General features: G+C 37.5%; 2 protein-coding genes and 2 long non-coding RNA genes across 8 annotated transcripts in view; 1 reads left to right on the top strand and 3 right to left on the bottom strand.

Annotated features, from left to right (window-relative positions):
* The window catches only part of LOC106938887 (uncharacterized), a 3817-nt gene extending 3527 nt beyond the window's left edge, over positions 1-290 (top strand). The window contains exon 2 of the long non-coding RNA XR_001422713.1: positions 10-290. This is a non-coding gene — a long non-coding RNA (uncharacterized LOC106938887). The remainder of the gene's footprint in view (positions 1-9) is intronic.
* A 19-nt stretch (positions 291-309) lies between these two features.
* Positions 310-8679, bottom strand: LOC106938884 (uncharacterized). 3 transcript variants are annotated; one of them, XM_015021077.1, is made up of 11 exons: positions 8591-8679; positions 6647-6725; positions 5249-5361; positions 4774-5136; positions 3425-4020; positions 2661-2801; positions 1775-1859; positions 1342-1680; positions 1165-1254; positions 828-926; positions 310-743 (listed from the first exon to the last, which is right to left on the bottom strand). In XM_015021077.1, the coding sequence occupies exons 7-11, from the start codon at positions 1818-1820 to the stop codon at positions 658-660; spliced, it is 660 nt and encodes a 219-aa protein (XP_014876563.1). In that variant the 5' UTR covers positions 1821-1859; positions 2661-2801; positions 3425-4020; positions 4774-5136; positions 5249-5361; positions 6647-6725; positions 8591-8679; the 3' UTR covers positions 310-657. The 3 variants fall into 3 exon arrangements, with proteins under 3 accessions (XP_014876563.1, XP_014876561.1, XP_014876562.1); XM_015021075.1 differs by lacking the exons at positions 310-743; positions 828-926; positions 1165-1254; ... (1 more) ...; positions 1775-1859; positions 2661-2801 and having other exon boundaries at positions 3652-4020; XM_015021076.1 differs by lacking the exons at positions 310-743; positions 828-926; positions 1165-1254; ... (1 more) ...; positions 1775-1859; positions 2661-2801 and having other exon boundaries at positions 3652-4020; positions 4774-5133.
* LOC106938881 (zinc finger protein 239-like) lies at positions 7859-20392 on the bottom strand. 3 transcript variants are annotated; one of them, XM_015021072.1, is made up of 4 exons: positions 20236-20390; positions 16302-17225; positions 16149-16217; positions 7859-8386 (listed from the first exon to the last, which is right to left on the bottom strand). In XM_015021072.1, the coding sequence occupies exons 1-4, from the start codon at positions 20297-20299 to the stop codon at positions 7998-8000; spliced, it is 1446 nt and encodes a 481-aa protein (XP_014876558.1). In that variant the 5' UTR covers positions 20300-20390; the 3' UTR covers positions 7859-7997. The 3 variants fall into 3 exon arrangements, with proteins under 3 accessions (XP_014876558.1, XP_014876559.1, XP_014876557.1); XM_015021073.1 differs by lacking the exon at positions 7859-8386 and adding an exon at positions 14847-15228 and having other exon boundaries at positions 16065-16217; positions 20236-20392; XM_015021071.1 differs by lacking the exon at positions 7859-8386 and having other exon boundaries at positions 15217-17225; positions 20236-20392.
* On the bottom strand, positions 18020-18497 carry LOC106938886 (uncharacterized). The gene is made up of 3 exons (XR_001422712.1): positions 18383-18497; positions 18242-18306; positions 18020-18039 (listed from the first exon to the last, which is right to left on the bottom strand). It is a non-coding gene; the product is annotated as an uncharacterized LOC106938886 (long non-coding RNA).
* Positions 20393-20755: the final 363 nt, after the last annotated feature.

The raw sequence follows: 20755 nt of genomic DNA, 5'->3' as shown, positions 1-20755 counted from the left end.
GATACAAAGGTCCCCACAGGGACAGTCAGTTACACAAGCTATCAAAGCTATCAGAGTTAACCAAGCAAGTTTACAGCAGTCAACCAAACACCCAACAAAGTGGCAAGCTGTCCGAACAAAGAATCAGCCGCGCCTTCCTCCAGGAAGTCTGGGATTTTAAAAGGGAGGCCTCTTCAGGGATTGGTGGAGCTGGCATTTGGTGAGCCAATCGTTGTAGGCCTCAGGAAGACAGGGCTGCATCCACCTCCAAGTGGAGCCAACCTGACCAGAAGCCGCAGATATACAGAAAAGAAAACATTCACAAGGCCACTGGCCATAACACCCTGTTTTATTTTATTATTGATTTGCATGGTATACTCAAGCTGCCCCACTAAAATTCTGATGCATGTTAAATAAAAAAAAATAAAATATATATATATATATATATATATATATATATATATAGATAGATAGATATATATACTGTATATGTCAGAAATGACAACAAAGTAGATCAGGGATCAGGGAAGGAGGAAATTGTCAGGATGTTTTTGGGGTTAATAAATACACTTAGACAGTTTCTAGTCTATAAACTGATGGTAATTTGTTAGAAGAGTCTCTGGAGCCAAAAATCAGATGAAAAGATGAGCATCTGGATGTGGATGGAAGATGATCAGCTCAGTGGTTGATCATAAGGTTCATCTCTTCAAAATCATCCCCGTTTATTTCTATGTCCTCTAATTGATCCATATTTCCGATTGGACCTGTAGGATTGGAAACACACTGAAGTCAACATGGACCAACAACAAAACGCAGAACAGATCCAATAAACAGTAAATAACACTCACCTGAGCATCGTCTTCCAAAAAATATACAAGCCAGAATTACAGGGGCAAGGACAAGTAGCACTGTGCCAATAATGACTGCAGCTATTTCAAGCTGTTTATCTGAAATAAAACACAAAGTGTTTATTCATACAACACCTGCTGCATATGAAATGAACAAGATGAACATTGACTCTGATGCAGACGATCAAATTTTAACGTGATTAACAACAAAGTTTCCAGAAGTTTTTGTTTTTGCAAAAAATGCTTTTGCATAAATGTTTCCCCATAAACCAAATTTCTTCATATCGTTGATCAGGCTGTAGCCTATACGTGGTTGCCATGGTAACAGCCGACCCACCTGGAGTAGCTCCGAGGCGAGGCTTCGGTGTGTTCAGAGACCCAGACGTGTCTCCACGAGAGGTTTTGGTCACGTTCAGGACAAACGTTACTGTGGGAGAAAACAGTTTTATCCGTGATGATCAACAGAGATCAGGTCTAATGAGCTGCAAGCAGAGGGGGAGATCCGCTGGATTACCTGAAGCCTGCAGCTCCCATTTCCTCCACACCTGGTCATAAGCAGCCAGGTCACAGCGGTAACGTCCAGAGTCTTCAGCCCTCAGTCTGGACAGGTGGAGTCTGAGTCGTCCTTCTCTCCCGTCACTCTGAACCCGTCCTGAAAACTGTCCATCCTGAGACTCTGGGACCTCGGCTCCGTTTATCCCTCGATACAGGACTTTAGGAGGACTCAGCAGGAGAAAGCAGATCAGCTTGGTGAGGGTCGTGTTGGTCTGGGTCAGGCTGTCCCAGCCGAGCGTGAAGTTGTCGTCTTCTTCTGTTTCGTGAACAGGTGGAGGAGATTCACCTGCAAATGTTCCTGCAGAGAAACGTCGGCCATGTTGACCGTGTCGCCACAAGGAAGCTGTGGCACTTACAGCTGCAGCAACAACAGAGTTTGCATGAAAACTCACCCTGTACAGTGCAGGTCAGCGGAAGAAGGAGGAGGAAAAAACTCATTTTCTCAGGGTCAGAAGAACAAAAACCAAAGAGACGTTTCTGCAAAACAAAGAGGAACATTTCAGTGTTTTAGAAACAGAAACGTTTAATTTATGGTTGATTAATAACTGTTAGGAACAACAATAAGAGCTAAAGCCCAAAAGTGAAAATTAATCATTAGATAATTAACATTTCATTACGTTAAAGTCATTAAATTAACCGGAAATTATGTAATGTCAGTAGATTAATAAATAATGTAAAATTTCCCACATAAAGTTCAGTTTAGCATAAACAATAAGCTCAATAATATATTGTTCAATAAAAAGAAAGTCTTTTATCTAACCTCTGTAAATTAAAAGTGAAAACAAGACTAAATAGAATTAATTTTTAAAAGTCAAAAATCAGCTTAGTTTCTGAATATTTTAATTCATTACAGTCGGTACAGTATTACTAGTTCTTATTCTCACACTTTGTTGTGTTTTGAAAGGAGAATCTTTATTTCCAATAAACTGATGAAAACAGGAACTTATTTTATCACTGGATCTGTTGGGGAACATTTATCTACGGATTAAAGAACACGCAACATGGCAGCTCAAATTATTACACCTTCAGGATATTATTCACTTCATTAAAGTAGATTAGAGGGAAATTAAACTTCAAAATTTACTGTTTTGTTTGGATAAAATGAAAACAACCTCACAGAAAATGCAGCAACAAATAAAAACCAGAGACGTTTCTGCCAGCAGCTCATAAAGAAGAACAAACCCAGAACATTCGTTCTTATAGTGACTGGAATGAAAAACTTTCTACTCTGAGCCTGAAGGTGGCAGTGAAATGTTGTCAGATGTTCTGATTCTCCACCTGCAGTTTTTCCAGGAACCAGTTGGTTTGTTTGTTTGTCAGCCGTAGCCGGGATCCAAGAGCTCGTCGTAACGTGATCCGAACCGGAAAAACGGGTTTGACTGAGGCTCTTTCTCTGGATTCATCGCTCTGAGGTCTGACCTGGAATGACACCACAACATTTATCAACTTTAAACCCGACACTGTTTAACTTTTCTTTTTAAAGAAGAAGAATTACCTTCTCTCAGCTTTTTACACAGATAATGAAACCGTTTAACTGCTAATTGGGTTTTGGTGAAAGAATAAGACAAAAATGAAACTAGTCCAATAAAAACTATGAGTTTTGTTTAATGTTTTAATGTCAGACACATCAACATGTTGAGGATGTTAATGATTTGACTGCATGATTACGAATTTCTGAAAATGTAGAACAGATCACAAAGATATTAAACTTAAAAACTGGAATGCCTGTGTAAACAAAGAACATTTTCATGGAGCATTTAAAGAAAACTAAAAGCTTTTATCCTTCGTAAGCTCAGGTTTTATTTACAAACTTCCTTCCTAATTTTCTTTTTTAGAACATACAGAAGTAATTTCTGTTAAGATGTAGAAACTTATTTTAGTATTTATGTCAAACAATCTCATTTGTTAAAAATTCAATTAATAAAAATATAAATAAGGAGCATCTGGAAATTACCAGGTTGGTTATCTATGGTAAACATAAATAACAGCAACTTTAATAACTTTAAATCTATTTTAAAGTAAAAAAAGTTTCAGATACTTACTTTGTAGTGGAGTGGTGATCCGATCCTCCTCACTGTGATTATTAATGTTTTCAGCAGGAGAGACGGACAGGCAGTGACTGAGGAAAGTCCCCTAATGAGGTGATTATCTGCATTTGTTGCATCAGATTCACTCGTGACCAGGAAGGAGCCGAGTTTACATCAGCAACACGAAAGTTTGGCTCTCAGGTTACAAACTGGTGTTTCTGCTCAAGTTAAATTAAACAAAGACCATTTCACCAAAATTTATTAAAACACATTCTAACACTACATGGTTGTTCTAAACATGTAGCTACATGTGAAATAAATATTTGCCATCATTGTAAAAACATCCGTCTGTTTCAGCAAATCCTGATGAATCTTGGACTGAAAGTTTTGTTGGTTCAGTCAAATTAAAACTGATGTGACACAGAATTAAGGTTTGTGAATCTGACGTTTTGTATCCTCAAAATATTTTTTTTGTCTCTTCTTTCTGATAAATAAAATAAAACCAAAGATCAGAACAGATATGACGACAGGAATAGATATCAGTCCCAGGTAGGCAGAGGTTCCTTTCCTCTCTGGTTTGGTTCTCACTGTGGGTCCAACAGCTGGAGCTTCTGAAAGAATCAGGAAAACATTCAGGAGTGACTGATTAAATATGCCTCTTTCCAAATCCAATTTTAATATTTTTTTCTAAAACAGAAATAAAAAATGACAGAAAATATTTCCAAAAACTCTTATGTTGATCTGAAATCAAAGACCCGATACATGCTAACATCATCAGTGCACTGGTGAGAAAAAATATTTTTTTTTTACCAATTAAATATTCAGAAAAAGAAATCAATAATCAAAATTGATTTATAACCTGGTTGAAACAAACATTCCTCCATGTGCTTCAAGTGCTTTTTAACAGTTTTATTGAAATATCAGTGTTTTCATAAACCTTAAAGATTTTAAAAGCTCTTTCAAACTAAACAGACTCCACAAATAATAATTGAGGACAAACTAAATGTTTCTCCCATCCATCACTTTTCTGCTTGGCTAACAGAGGAGTCACGGTTTTGACCAAAATGTCCCCTTAATAAGAGCAAAGCAGCTGGACAGAAAAGGAGACAAACCACCATGTGGTGATTTAAATTTTGTTTTTAGAAACAATGTTTCTGTTATTCAGTTGCTTTATTTCTAAATGAGTCAAACTCTTGGCATAATTTTGGTTTTGTCCTCATTTCAGGTTTGACAAATTAAAGTTTGAACAAACAAGATCATCTCTTTAGTTTAAATTCATAATGGTTGGACGTCTGCAGCTCTTTGAGTTTTACAGAAATAAATCTTTTAAAAACACAGAGTATTGCATTTTGAGTTAAACTTACTTTTAATGTTCAGTTGAAGGCTGGCAGAGCCCCATCCATAATCTGTGTTGACTTGGCACAGATACAGACCAGAGTCTTCAGTCCTCAGTCTGGACACATGGAGTCTGATTCGTCCTTCTCTGAGGACGTCTTTGTCACTCTGGACTCGTCCTGTAAATCTTTTGTCCAGGTATAAAGAAGCTTCCACCCCCATAAATACATGATAGATGACAAAATCCGTCTGATTCTGTCTTAGTTTACAGTAGATGAACAGGGAGGCAGGAGAGGAGTTAGTCCTGGTGGTGAAGGTCCACTCCAGAGTGATGCTGTGGTTCTCCTCTGCCTCATAGCTGCTCTGGGTCACATTCACTACAAATGTTGCTGCTGAGGAGACAGAGAGGGAAAGAGAGGAGCAGACACACTGAGAACTGGAACATGGGAGTCTTTCAGCTCCATCTAGAGAGCTTTCTGTCACAAAGACAAGATGGAGACTGACCACAGAGACATGAGCTGAGGATGAGGAGCAGCAGGGAGATCATCTTCATCCTGACAGAGGAAGAGGAGGAGGAGAGGCAGCAGGACTTTGACGAACATCCACAGCATCTGATCCTGATCATATTTCACTTCATTAACACTGGTGAAAATCTGCAGCTTGTCTATAACTGAGGACATTAAACATGTTGGATCAACGACAGAAGACATTTTGTGAAAGTGACCCTTCATCTGGAGAAGCTTGACTTTATGCGTTTTCCTTTAGTTGTTTTAAAAATTCTACATACAGTATATCAAATATGACTTAAAATTAGTTTTACATCCTAATTTCACACATTAGCATTGGGCCTCTGTCTCTTTAAAAACTCCTGCTGTTTCTGAAACTTTACTTTCAGAAAATCATTTCAACATGGTTCAAGCTTTGTTTTTTTTTTCTTTTCCCATGGTGTCTTAAACAGAAAACAAAATAATATAGAAGATATAGTTTTCTGTTTTGCTTTATTTTTTAAATTTTAAAATGTGTGTAATATATATTTAGCATCCCGATCCTCTCTCCTCTCCTTACCAGCACGTGGCGGTTATTCACATCTCCAACCACCAAATAGAGGAAAAAGGGAAAAGATGAAGAACAAGAGGAATGTAATCAAACAATGAGGAACTGGAGAAAAAGCACAAGCAGAGCAGAGGAGATAGAAAAAAGTTGTGCTAAGGGACAGACTGAAGGAAATGGATCTAAAATAAACAAAGAGGGGAAATCCTGAAATAAGAACAGCAACGTAAAGAAACAATAATCAAAAGGAACCTAATCCTAAATGCTCCTCCACAGCTGAATCAAATTAATTAATTCCCTCATCAGCATTTAATCATCTCTGCTTTTCCGTTGACTGATGTGAGTTGGAGAAGAAAAGCAGTCAAAGAAGAAACATTTCTGAAATAACCAAACAGCTCTGTGTCCTTTGTTCTCTTCCTAGACCAAACCTTTTGCATTCCTTCACTCGCTGAAATCAAACGTCCACTTTGCATTAAAGTCTCTGTGTTTACATCAACTTTTAAGTGAATGTGTTAATAAATACATGAAAGAGTGAGTTTTCACTGATTAGAGGACAAAAAAAATCTAATAAAGCTTATTTGAGAAGTTCATGCAAACATTTTACTGATTTGATCAAATAATTTATTTAGATTTAATTTTCATAAAACTGATGGAGTGAAACTATTTTTGCAGCTTTTGCAACAATATTTAGTCTGTGTAAAATCAGCTGTAATGTTGATCAAAATGATTACCAAAGCAAACAATCTTCATAAAATCAGCAAAACAAAATGCAGCAAAAATGGCCAAAAGACAAGAATTTAACGTAGAAATATAAAAGCAGAATTTTAGTAACATGAAGTAAAACAAACAGACCTGCTCAGAAATGTTTCCATCTCCTGGAGTCCAGATTAACTCAGAGCTCCTTCCAGATGCACAGCTTCAGTGACACTGACTGAAAATCAGGACAGTCAGGTTTTATAAACTCCTTCCTCTCATAATCTGTCATGCATATTATTGTCAGCCGCTGATAAAAGTTTCAGACAGTAGATCTTTTATCTGACAGGATTTATATCAGACTGTGTTCTAAAATCAAATATTTGTACCAAAGGTACCAAAACTCTCCGCTTGCTGTCTGGAGTGACAATGTTCATTTAAAGTTGTGTTCAGATCCCAGTTCCCACATTTAAAATGCTGATTGGTGGTTGCTACTGGTTACCCATTGCTGCAGATTATAAAAATACTTTATTGCATTTAATTGAGCTTGAAATACATAATAACCACAAAGGATTTGAAAAGTTAAACTGAAAATGATGCAGCTGGACTCAAAGCTGATAAAAAATATTTTTTAGTTTTCACCACATGATGGCGCTCTAAATCATTGAAGAAAATCTCCAGGTCATCAACATCATCTGCAGAGGAAGCCCAGGTGTTTGGTCACCTTGGGTTGTGTTTTGAACCCCTTCAGACTTCTCCACAATCTTCCTCAGGGTCCGGTCACCTCTTCTCGTGCAGCGTTTTCTGCCACACTTTTTCCTTCCCACTGAGGTGCCTTGATGCAGCACTCTGCGAATAGCCGATTCGTTCAGAAATGTCTGTTTCTCACCCTCTTGCTTGAGAATGTCAGTGATGGCCTTCTGGACAGCAGTCAGGTCAGCAGTCTGACCCATGATTGCGGTTTTGAGTAATGAACCAGGCTGGGAGTTTTTAAAGGCCCCAGGAATCCTTTTCAGGTGTTTAGAGTTACTTTGTTGATTCAGATGATTATTTTTATTTTATTGCTCGTTCAGAGAACCTTTTCATAATATTCTAATTTTTTGAGACAAGGATTTTGGGTTTTCATGAGCTGTTTGCCAAAATCATCAAAATTAAAACAATAAAAGACCTGAAATATTTTAGTTGGTGTGCAATGAATCTAAAATATATGACAGTTTAATTTTTATCATGACATTATGGAAAATAATGAACTTTATCACAATATTCTAATTTTATGACCAGCACCTGTACATGCATAACTTCATAAGACTTAATATCTCACTTAAAAATCCTTTTAAATAAAAAGACAAAATGGACAGAATGTGAAGGTTTATTCTTTTAGATAAACATCCCACTTTAAATGCTTTTCTTCTCCAAGCTGTTACATTATAGAAATGTTATCCAGCGGTAATGACTCTGCTTCCAAACTGGGAGTCACTGTGTTTTGGTACTTGAGGGTCACATTATGCCGTCATCCTGTATGAGTCCTCATGTGACGAGTTAAATTGCACTTATAAATGAAGCCTTTTCCACAGGTCCCACATAAGAAAGGCTTTACATTTGAATGTGTATGTGTGTGGCCAAATAAATTCTTTTCGTGTTTGTAACTTTTTCCACAGGTCCCACATGAGAAAGGCCTTTCATCTGTGTGAGTCTTCATGTGAACAGTTAAATTAACTTTTTGACGGAACCTTTTTCCACAGGTTGGACAAGAGTGACGCTTCTCATCTGTATGGATCTTCATGTGACGATATAAATTACTCCTATTCATTAAACTTTTTCCACAGTTTGTACATTTGAAAGGCGTCTCACCTGTGTGAATTCTCATGTGACCAGTTAGAAAGGATTGTTGACTGAAGCCTTCTCCACAGGTCCCACATAAGAAAATATTCATATTAGAATGTGTATGTATGTGGCCAATTAAACTGCTTTTGTATTTGTAACTTTTTCCACAGGTCTCACATAGGAAAGGTCTCTTATCTGTATGAGTCTTCATGTGACTGTATAAACAACTACTGTCTTTGAACCTCTTTCCACAGCTTGCACATTTGAAAGGCGTCTCACCTGTATGAATCCTCATGTGACGAAGAAGATTTTTGACTCTGAAACTTTTTCCACAAGTCTCACATGAGAAAGGCATCTCCCCTGTATGACTCTTCATGTGACCAAATAAGTTTGATTTTAATCGAAAGCTTCTTCCACAAATCTGACAAGAGAAAGTAAAGCAAATTAAAGATTTCGGTAATTCTAAGTTCAGGTCCAAATTTCCCCATGAGGAAAATGTGCTTGTATATTTTTTTATATGTAAATATCTCACTTTATCTCTAAGTTTGGGAAAATAACATTATTGATGTTTCCTTTTTTGTAAAGCACTTTGTGATTTTTATGTCTGTGAAAGGTGCTATATAAATAAAGCTTACTTACTTACTATCGCCCATTTAATAATAGAACTGCCTGCCACAGCAAACACTGATGCACTTTTTGGAATAGTAATAATATATTTTGTAATCGACCTGCCTTGCCGAACGTCCCTTTTTCCAACCAGTGCTCTGTTTCACTTAATTTAATTCTGTAAAACATTCATCCTAAATCGGTCTCACACATTGTTCTCGTGTTTTTCCTCCAGCTTTTCTCCGTTCCGCGCCTCATATAATCAGTAAATCGTGAAGGTGTTTCGTACCTTTCCAGTGTAAGATGATGTCTGGTATCCGGGTAAAATCCAGCAGTCTGCGCTGATCCTCCATCTTTTCCTCCATCTTGACGCTGATTTCTTCCGACTCTGTGAATGATATTTCAGCAGTTCAGGAGTTAACAGCTCTGAGGCGGAACTGAAGACATTTTACAGCAAATATTCACATATTTATATAAAACTATTGATGTGCCTTCTGTGCCGAGGGTTCGGGACAAGTGTCGAGTAAACCCGGAGGAGTTTTATGAAGCGCGTATCGAGGGTTTTGTTGCGGATCAGGATATGACGTTTGAAGCCGCACGAGCGGGCCGTACCACGTGACTGAGCCAGATTCCGTTTCGTTCCGGATCAAAGTTCATGGCAGCAAAACGCTGCTGTTTCAGCTGGGTCACATTTTTTTGTTTGAAGATTTTATTGCGTTTGTTTGCAGTTTATTTGAGCGCCTTTCTTGCAATGGACCCAATTCTCCTTTTTCTGGCAACATTATTGATCTTTCCCAATAAATACTTTCATACAGTAATGATAAACCATTGCATAGAATGCAACAAAAAACAAACAAAAAAAAAAAACTCTGGATTCCGTGCTCCAATTTATAATGTTTTAAAAGGTTCAGTGTATTGACCAGATGAACTTTAACATATGCTGCCTGCTGCAGTGATTGAGCTCTGAAAAGCAGAGCTCAACAATTGTTAGTGTCACCTGGTCAATACTAACTTCAATTCTAATTTAAAAATACTTTATTGATTCTAAAGGGAAATTAAAAGTTGCAACTCACATTAATTCAGATTCTTCAAAGACACTGAAGTTATTGCTTTCCCAAGACAGTCTTATGAAGTGGATGGTCAGTGTTGTCCATAATTTTATTAATTTTATGAAGAATGCTTCTTTGCATCATCATCTGCAGAGTCTCCTCCAGAACCAGCCTTCTTTACCAAGTTGTTCAGCCATTTTAGGTCCCTGGTTCTGATGCTGCTGAATTGATTCCAGCATTTCGATGCATTTGGTAAATTTGAATAGGGTGACATCCTCTGGTCAAGCTGTAATTGATTACAGCGATGAAGGACAAGTAGCTATTAAAGACATCATAAAATAGTGCATTGCATATCATGAATTGTTTTCTACATCTGCCTGATCTTTGCAGAGCTGAAGCAATGGTTCGTCTCTGTCGTTCACCGACTACCAACTTTATCACAACCACAGGTGAATCAAAGGCCTGAATATAATTGCAAGTGTAACACGGGGGAAAGAACCCGGATTGTGACTGAGGACGTGGCCCTGAAGCCAACTGGTAGACTACTGAAATATCAAGTGGTCTAGAGTTTCCCATTAATTGTACCCAGGTAGGTCTGGTTGAAAATGAGGAAACAGAAATAGTATACATGTAAGACTTTGTACTTATCTGGTAAGGCACCTGTAACAAAGGAATCGGTGACTATGAATCTTTACAATTAAATAGCACATCAGAACTAGGTTCAACTCAGGAGGAGCGAGGGAAACAATGTGTTGAACAAAACACATTTATTACACATTTTGACAATAATGAAACAGAACAAAATAGTCAATGTTTCCTTTTGGTAGTCCTTAGTCAAGTCAGTCGAGTTCAAAAGTTTTTCCTTTCTTTTTTTTTCAGTTCAATTCGGTTTTCAGATCTGAATGTTATGTGGTAGCTACCCGGGTAGTGTTAATATGTGCAATCCCACCGATCAAGTGGAACAGAAGAAGGTTCTTCTTTGACGTCGTAGTGGACACAATCTCAATCTGCTCTTTTGGATCCTGGCTCGCCGTTCTTCACACGATGTCTCTCAACACAAAAAAAAACAACCTGCATATAGCAGAAATGTATTTTACTATTTTGTGATACACCATTCTAAGTCATTTCAGTGAAAGTTTATCTTTCACTCCATGTAAATAAAATAATTTACAGCCGCGATAACATCACAACATAATATTCACTGAATTGACATATCTTTTTCTAGCATTCTTCAATTCCATACAGTGGAATAAATAACTCACTGTCACTAGATACCTCATCGGTATCAGTATTCCAAGAAGAAAAAAAAAAGGCGCAATATTAGCAGAATAGCCTTTCAGAGTTAGCCGTAAGCATTGCTAATTTTCATACAAAACATACATTCTTAATCATAAACAAGTATCGCCGATTGTTTTTTTTTTCCTTTCAACATTGAACTATAAAATGAAATCACAATATAACTTTTAATACATAACAGCAAAATATTAGCTTGTGGCTAATCGATAGCTAACGAAGAAAATTATAGCACAGAACTCACCGGAGATTCGCATCAAAAAACAAATAAATGTAATATCAAAAACAAAGTTCTCCCGGGTCCGGTTACACAAGAATCGAAAAATCAACCATAGATGAAAACTAGTTCTTGAAAAATATTGAAAATAACACAGTTTTGTCAATAAAATGACCACAAAACGTTTCTTCCAGTTTCTTCTTCTGGTTATTCTAGTCCATATTCTGCGGCATATCAATGTAGTTTTAGACTACTTGAAACCATTTACTGCCACCTATCGACAATGTAGTGTACTACAGGCTATAATTCATATTTGTTAAATTAACATGGGTTACATACAAAATAGATTTTATTTATAGATTCTTTTACAGTATTAAAAATAGACTTTATTATTCTAATTTAAAACTCAATAAGGCTCAACAACCCAGGACAAGACTAGAAGCAATTGGAACCAAACACAAATGCAAACCAAATTAGTAGAAACACAAAAACAAAATAATGTTAGACAAAAGAAAACAAACCCCACATTGCCCCAACCCAGTCCTAAGGCTGTGCCCAGCAAGCTAATAAAAATATAAAGAGCTATGCATTGTTTGGAGTTCTGCACTGTTTGTGGTTCTGTATGGTTTGTGGGAGCACAATAGGCAACAGCAGCAATCTGCAATACCAAAAGAAAACAATGATGCATCTGCTGACAATAATAGACAGGTAGAGTAGTGACATCAAAAATCCATTTATCCTACTAGTATTAAATGTCCACGATCCGAACACTCACAGCAACCCGATGAGCAGGGCGCCAGCGCTCATCTGCCCTGAGAGCCAACTCGAACGACGGACCCAACAAACACACACAGATTGGCGTGCACACCCGGTGCCTATATACGCTTAATGAGCCCGACAAGGCTGAAAACGGAAGTGACGGTGGGGAACGGGACCTAGATGTATTCAAGGGCCCAAACCCGGTGGGAATTTACAATCACTGGATGCAACACATGTCTTCCAATAAAACCGCCCGGTTACACAAGCTAGAAACATACATTCAAAATGTAACGTAGGAAAGATAAAAGATCAAAAACAATGAAAGCAGGATGAGGAGTGGAGACTTACTAGTAGTTCAACTCAACCATAAAATACAAAGATGCTTTTGAAAAGATGTTCTGTGAAGAAGCTATGATCATGTCAGCATTTGAACCAATAATGCAACCATGTGATTGACAAGCAGGACAGTAGTTCATGGCCTGATTGTAAGTCAGGCCATGAACACCATTCTAACTAAGGTTCAGGACTGGTTGGATTTTCCACACTGACTATTAAAACTCCGAAGGAGTTTTTCAGAATTTTTCTGAATTTACAACACATAAATTCAGAAGAAAAAAAAGCAAATTCAGTTTGCTTTCGGATCAAAATACATGGCAGTAAAATGCTGTTTTCAACATAGACATAAGGACAGAGAGATTTAGGGCAGTGTTCTGTCAGATCAGCATACGCTGTCAGATAGCTACGCTTAGCTCAGACATGTATACGCAGTCATTACCATATGATTTTATTTAATCAGCAACATAGAATCATGACGTAGATCATCATACACTTGGTTATTAACAGTTGTATGGCATCCAGCTGCAGCCAGACCTGCTTTAAATACACTTTGAAACCACGACAACGCATGTATATCTATATAGTTATCATATTATGTCATATTATAAACAATCTAATGACTTATTTTCGTCATAACTTGTTGCGTATGCTGAACTGACAACTCCACTGACTTCTTAATGCGCATGCGCGGGCATGCGTACTCACTGCATGTATGCTATCCTGATCCTGACAGCGTATGGCTATCTGATACAACAGCGGCCATCTTGGAGCTGTCAACCACTCCACTCAGTGTTACATGGTTGACAGGCACAATGACGTAACAGCGCATTTAATCGATCACAACACGCTTTTTGTTTCTCGAAACAAAAGATGGGGGCCAGGCCTTAGCAGGCTTAAATGCTGATTGGACTGCACCACTAGTTCCTGCTGGCAGGGGACATTTGTAGTTTCATTGTTTGAATAAGTTTTGTATTTAAGTAAATATTAGTATTTAAACTTTATTTTTGATTTTAATTTTTGAGGTCTTTAGTTTAGCCAAACTTAGCCGTACTGTTATTTGTTTTTGTGTTCGTAATTGTATTCTGTTTAGTTATCCCTGTTGTGTCTTAATTGGTCTGATCAGCCAGTATATATTAAATGCTTTCCTTCTCTAAGCTACTACATTAAAGAAATGTTACCCAGCTGTAATTACTCTGCTTCTAAACTGTGAGATACTGTCTTGGTACTTGAGGATCAGTTTATGCTGCTCCTCCTGTATGAGTCTTCATGTGACGAGTCAAACTGCTTTGATAACAGAAACTTTTTCCACAGGTCCCACATAAGAAAGTCTTCTGACTTGCGTGAGTGGTCCTGTGACCATCTAAACTTGCTTTGCTGGTAAATCTTTCTTCACAGGTCACACATGAGAAAGGCTTCTCACCTGTGTGAATTCTCATGTGGCAAACCAAACTAGATTTGCTTTGAGTTTGATTAAAATATTGTACAAAATACAGGACGTTTGCTTTCGTAACAGAACAAATACATAAAATTAAGGAAGTATAAGGCTTTTCACATAGGGAGCACAGAAATATAAAAGATGTATCATACATGACATTCCTATTTGTCCAATTATGTTATTATATGGGGCTGCAGATGTTCATAAATAAAGAGCCGGCTCTCTGAAAAGGGAAAACTGCCTGAAAAATTTCCTTGAAATATTTAAATATTTAATCATGTTCTAATGATCTATTAAACTGAAAAAAGAAAAAGACCATCATTAAGGTAAAAAAACTTTATTATCCAAGAACTATATAAAAACAACTTTTGCTGCAAACATTTCAATGTGAAATTTAAGCTATATCAACAATTCACTTTCTAATATTCTAAATAATAAAAACCTCAAACAAATACCCACATGAAGACAAATGGATAAAAAAAATAACTTCAGCTTAGAGTAAATTCAACAAGAATAAAGTAAATGCAGATGTTTTAACAAAAGAGGAAAACATCTCAGGTTTCATAACTTAGAAAAACATAGCATTAGCTGCATTGTTGCCACCACAAAATCCACTTTATTTCCCACCTGAATCAGAAACCCAAGAGAAAATAAACAAAATATATTGAATTTCAGATTTTGAAAAAAAAAAAAAAAAATCTCAATGAGCATTTAATTTGTAACATCAAACATACATATTCTAGGCAAAAGTATGTAAGTAGTATAAAACAGAAAAGACATACAATTAGGCCTGTCGCGATAAACGATAGATCAATTGATGAATGATAAAAAAAAGTATGAGTCCATTTAAATTATCGGCGTTATCGTTTCTCCCTGTATTTTTCCATGACACTGGATGACAAAGCTCAGCTCTGGTGCCCTCCACTGACCCTCCCTTCATTTCCTTAGTCTAATTGTCCAGCGCACATTACACAAGTTGTCGGACCATTTTCAAACCCTGAGAGCCACATTAGCCGACAGAAATCCTAGGTATAACGGTTCAATCGGGTTCGTCGTGCTGTGTGGTGTCCAGCCAGGTGAAAGGCTTTTCACCTGTATCCGTCGTCATGTCATATGATAAACCTTTTCTGGTCTTGTAATTCTTTCCACAGGACTTGCATGAGTAAGGCTTCTCATTTGTAGGAGTCCTCATGTGAGAAGCTAAACTGTTTTACATGGAAACCTCTTCCACAGGTTCCACATAAGGCTTCACATCTGTGTGAGCCATCATGTGAGAATCTAAAGCTGATTCATAAAGGAAACCTTTTCCGCAAGCATCACACGAGAAAGGCTTCTCAACTGTATGTGTTGTCATGTGATCAGTTAACCTGTGTTTTAGACGGAAACCCTTTCCACAGAATCCACATAAGAAAGGCTTGTGACCTGTATGAACCATCTTGTGATAATCTAAAGTTGATTTATATAGGAAACGTTTTCCGCAAGTACCGCATGAGAAAGGCTTTTTACCTGTATGTGTCTTCATGTGATCAGATAAACCTCGTCTGGTCTTGTAATTCTTTCCACAGGACTTACATGAGTAAGGCTTCTCATTTGTATGAGTCCTTATGTGAGAAGTCAAACTGTATTTTAGTTGGAAACCTTTTCCACAGATTCCACATAAGAAAGGCTTCACAGCTGTGTGAGCCATTATGTGAGACTCTAAAGCCGATTTATAAAGGAAACCTTTTCCGCAAGCACCACATGAGAGAGGCTTTTCACCTGTATGCGTTGTCATGTGATCAGTTAACAAGCGCTTTAGACGGAAACCTTTTCCACAGGATCCACATAAGAAAGGCTTGTGACCTGTATGAACCATCTTGTGATAATCTAAAGTTGATTTATATAGGAAACGTTTTCCGCAAGTACCACATGAGAAACGCTTTTCATCTGTATGAGTTCTCATGTGAGAAGTTAAATTGTTTAGTGTGTAGAAACTTTTCCAACATGTCCCACATGAAAAAGGCTTCTCATCTCTATGAGTTATCATGTGAGAAGTTAGACAGTATTTTCGAGCAAAACTTTTTCCACAGGTCCCACATGAGAAAGGCTTCTCATCTCTATGAATTATCATGTGAGACGTTAAACAGATTTTTTTAGCAAAACTTTTTCCACAAGTCTCACATGAGAAAGGCTTTTCACCGGTATGAGTCCTCATGTGAGCAGTTAAAGCTCCTTTCTGATTGTAACCTTTTCCACATTTCCCACAGGTGAAAGGTTTCTCAGCTGTATGAGTCCTCATGTGAAGAGTTAATTGACTGTTATCATAGAAACCTTTTCCACAGGTCCCACATGAGAAAGGCTTTTCACCTGTATGTGTCCTCATGTGATAAGATAAACCGTTTCTGGTCTTGTAATTCTTTCCACAGGACTTACATGAGTAAGGCTTCTCATCTGTATGAGTCCTCATGTGTTCAGTTAATTTGCTTTTTCTAGAGAAACTTTTTCCACAGGTCTCACATGAGTAAGGCTTCTCACCTGTATGAGTCCTTATGTGAATAGTTAATTGTCCTCTTTGAGAGAAACCTTTTCCACAGGTCACACACGAGAAAGGCTTCTCTCCCGTGTGAATCGTCATGTGAACAACTAAATTATATTTGTTTATGAAACATTTTCCACATGTCACACATGAGAAAGGTTTCTCACCCGAGTGAACTTTCATATGATAAATTAATCCAGCCTTGTGGCCATAACTTTTTCCGCAAGTTGAACAGGTGAAGGGTTTTTTGCCCATGTGAGTTCTCATGTGTGTTGTCAATAAACCTGCCCGGTCTGGGTGAGCTTTCTTGTGTGTTTTATATTTTGAACTCTCAATTGTGCTTTTCACCTGTTTGGCTTTCTGACATATTTCATTTAGTTTCTGCTTGTCATCGCTTTTTCTTGGGTCTTCAGAATTTCTTCCTTCCTGAACCTGGCTATCAGGAGGGTCATGAGAGATGAGTTGTTTCATTTGTGGTTCTGTTTCATTGTGAATTATTTGCACATTAGAAATTTTCTCCAAAATGTCATCAGTCTGTTGTTTCAGCACAAGCTGCTCTTCATCTTTACTGGTGCAGAGGCGCTTCTTCTTCTCCTTGAATGTTTTTTGTTCTTTTTCCTCTTGATCTAAAGTGGAGTTCCTCTTTTGGTTGATGAGCTCATTGAGAACCTCGTCATCTTTACGCACACAGCATTGTGGGAGATCTGTACAAAAAGACAAAAGAAAAGCTTATAATGATCAATCAAACAATGAACCCTTTTCTTTAACCCACTAATGCATCTAAACAGCTTTTTGGGTTATTCTTCAATTACAAACTTTTAAGTATGAAAATTAACCAAACTGGTTCTTCTGACCAGAAAAGTAGATGTCATTCTGGCATCTTGCAAATACAAATAATTTTAGTAATTCAAAGCAAATAATGGATTTAACAGCAGACTGTGAGAAAAAAACTCAGGGTTTCTTCCAGTGTATGATAAGTGTAGTATATTTAAGAAATGTAATACACCGCAATTTAAATAAATGAATCAATTGGGCTGGTTTCTCAGAAGACTAGCATTCGGCTTATGAAGGAGACACGGAGTCTGGAGATTTGCAGTGTGCCAGTGAGATATATTCACGGAGAAAGACAATGATTATACATACTTACAGATTCAACAAGACAGACATCTAAAAGGCCATATAAATAAGAAAACAAATATGCGCAATATCCCAACAAGAAAACAAAAAAAAAAATAACAAAACACAAAATAAATTAATCGCACCGTTGACCAAACCCACACCCTTTCGTCCTTTGACCCCAAGCTGGGGTAAACAGATCCGCAGACAAGCTGGTTTTCTGAAAGGTGCCTGATGTGGTGAAAGTCCGATATGAGGTATCAGGAGTCAGGATGAGGGGGAAAAAAAATGTTCTCAGGCTAAAAGGAGCCTCCTACAGGCAGGAGAGCGGAAATCTTCACACATAAGTGTAATCCTTTCTTTTGGCTCTAGGCCTGGACAATTAGCTCGCCATCTTCTGGCCTGTATAAATAAACAGGACCAATAAACATTGAAATCCAATTCTATCATTCTAATGTGTACACAGTCCATATTCAATAAGTTCATTTTCAATCCCATCCATATACAATTAAGAAAGGTTAAGACTTCATTATTCAACCCGGTGTGGGTTCGTTCAGTCCTACACAGCGCAGCATATTGCTAATCGCTACGTTAAAACACTCACCAGATCCTCCGTTTGTTTTACACATAACTGACGTCTCTCCTGGCTGGTCTGGTGGTAGTCGGCTCCTATGGTATTATTGTTAGATGATTTTTATACAAAGTAAAATACAGCGAAGAACATAAAGGACGACGCTCGACAAACCTGTAGCTCTGCTCTGCTTCCCCCAACGCATCTAGTGTTCAAACTTCCTGCTCAATTTAATATAGCCAGGCGATAGGCTGCAATACTGCACGTGACCGTTAAAACTGAGCCGTGATTGGTTGCTTTCTAGTCTCGTGAGAGCAACACTATTAACAGGATTATCATGTGATTTAATAAAGAGTTTGAGAAACCGGAGAAAATTAGTAGATGAAAGCTAGAAATTTACACCCTAACCCGGGTTACATAAGCCTGGCAGGCCACCAGGCTTTTCTTACACACCCACCAAGCTAAGGTAATTTTATTTACAGGTCCTTCTAAAAAATTTGCATATTGTGATAAAGTTCATTATTTTCCATAATGTAATGATAAAAATTAAATTGTCATATATTTTAGATTCATTGCACACCAAGTGAAATATTTCAGGTCTTTTATTGTTTTAATTTTGATTATTTTGGCAAACAGCTCATGAAAACCCAAAATCCCCGTCTCAAAAAATTAGCATATTATGAAAAGGTTCTCTGAACGAGCAATAAAAATAATCATCTGAATCAACAAAGTAACTCTAAACACCTGAAAAAGATTCCTGAGGCCTTTAAAAACTCCCAGCCTGGTTCATTACTCAAAACCGCAATCATGGGTCAGACTGCTGACCTGACTGCTGTCCAGAAGGCCATCACTGACATCCTCAAGCAAGAGGGTGAGAAACAGAAAGAAATTTCTGAACGAATCGGCTGTTTGCTTTAACTTTAACTCTTTATTTCTAAAATTACCACAGGAATGCATTTTTGGGCAATATGGATTTCCAGCCTGCCACAATATGCATCCCCTCTTTATTCTCCTCAGATATTATCCTACTGATATATAACTTATACCAGTAGTTCTTGGAACTACTCTGATTATGTAGAGAAAGTTACCTATTAACCATTTATTTCTATTAGCACAGGGATGCATTTTTGGGCAATATAGACTTTGAGCCTGCCAAAATATGCATCCCGTCTCTATTCTCCTCAAATATTATCCTACTGATATAAAACTTAGACCAGTAGTTCTTGGAAGTACTCTGATTATGTAGAAAAAGTTATTTCATCCTTAAGTCTTTAATTCTTCAAATTAGCAAAGGAATGTGTTTTTGGCAATATAGATCAGGGTTAGGGGGGATTGGACGACGGACGAAAGTTAAACTGTTGAGGGGAGCCCAATAAATTTAGCGAAGCTTCGTGGCAGATAAATTTCCTCAAGGATTTTTTGTAATCGAGTTACTGGAGTTACTCGATGAATCGTTTCAGCCCCAGATTAATTAAATTAATATACAGGACAGACCGACAGTGATAACAATAGAATATATGAAATCAGCAAAAAAAATAAAATAAAAAAAAACTAGTTGATCTCTGGTGAATTAGTGTTGTCTGCTATTCTAATTCTCCTTTTGGGTGATTCGAGTTTAAATTAAGTGGATAAGACAAGTGAAGAAGGGACCTTGCTAATTTTACGAAAACACCATCTATTTCTGAGGCGGCAAACATTTTCGCGCTTATTTTGGTCACTGAATGTCATTTTGAACGTCATCACGCATAAAAAGCAGCATTGAGTGACCAAAATAAACAGTAATTTTCGACTTTCAGGAGGGAGTCCTACAACAGCGTTTTCAATGAATTTATACTTTTTATAAGCAGTTTATATGAATTTATAAACCGGCATTTTTATGTGACTCAATAGCCAAATTGGCTAGCCACATTTCACTGCTAATTTAAAACAGTCTCCCGCGTTGTTTACTTTTATTTGTCTCGCGTATTTCGTCCAGGATTTGTCCACTTTGGTACTTGATATCAGTAAAAAAGTTAAGGCTTTCGTACCTATTCGGCGTAAAATGATCACTGGTGTCCTGGCGGAATCCAACAGAACGTATTTGTCATTCATCTCTTCGTCGGACTTGAGCTGAACGGATTTCACCCACTGAAATCTTTCAAATATTTAACACTAAACCGTTCTTCAAACTACCGTCCTACAGCAGAAAAGTTAATGGTACCATCTATCCTTTGTCTTTTATCTTCCGTGTTTGTCACTGTGGCCCGGACTTTTGGTTCCGCTTTGATTTTTCCGCTTCGTTTCTTCGCTTTTAATATTCAGTGATATTGAATATTGTAATAAAATAAATTTGAATTTTATTGAAAGGTTGGTTGTTAGTGGAGTTTTTTCTTTTTTTTTGGAAAATTGCTCATTTTAGTAGTTTGTATATATTTTTAAATTGTATACAGTCACGTGGTATGGCCCAGTCGCGCGGCTTCAAACGTCACATCCTGCTCCAAGACCAAACTCTTCAATACATGTTTTCTAAAACTCCTCCTGGTTTACTCGACACTCGCCCCGAAGCCT

The sequence above is a fragment of the Poecilia latipinna genome, unplaced genomic scaffold (assembly GCF_001443285.1).
Source record: "Poecilia latipinna isolate Pla-1442-1.1 unplaced genomic scaffold, P_latipinna-1.0 Scaffold2720, whole genome shotgun sequence".
Classification (NCBI taxonomy): Eukaryota; Metazoa; Chordata; class Actinopteri; order Cyprinodontiformes; family Poeciliidae; genus Poecilia; species Poecilia latipinna.
The sequence above is the reverse complement of the archived record's forward strand: the minus strand, read 5'-3'. Positions and strand labels throughout refer to the sequence as shown.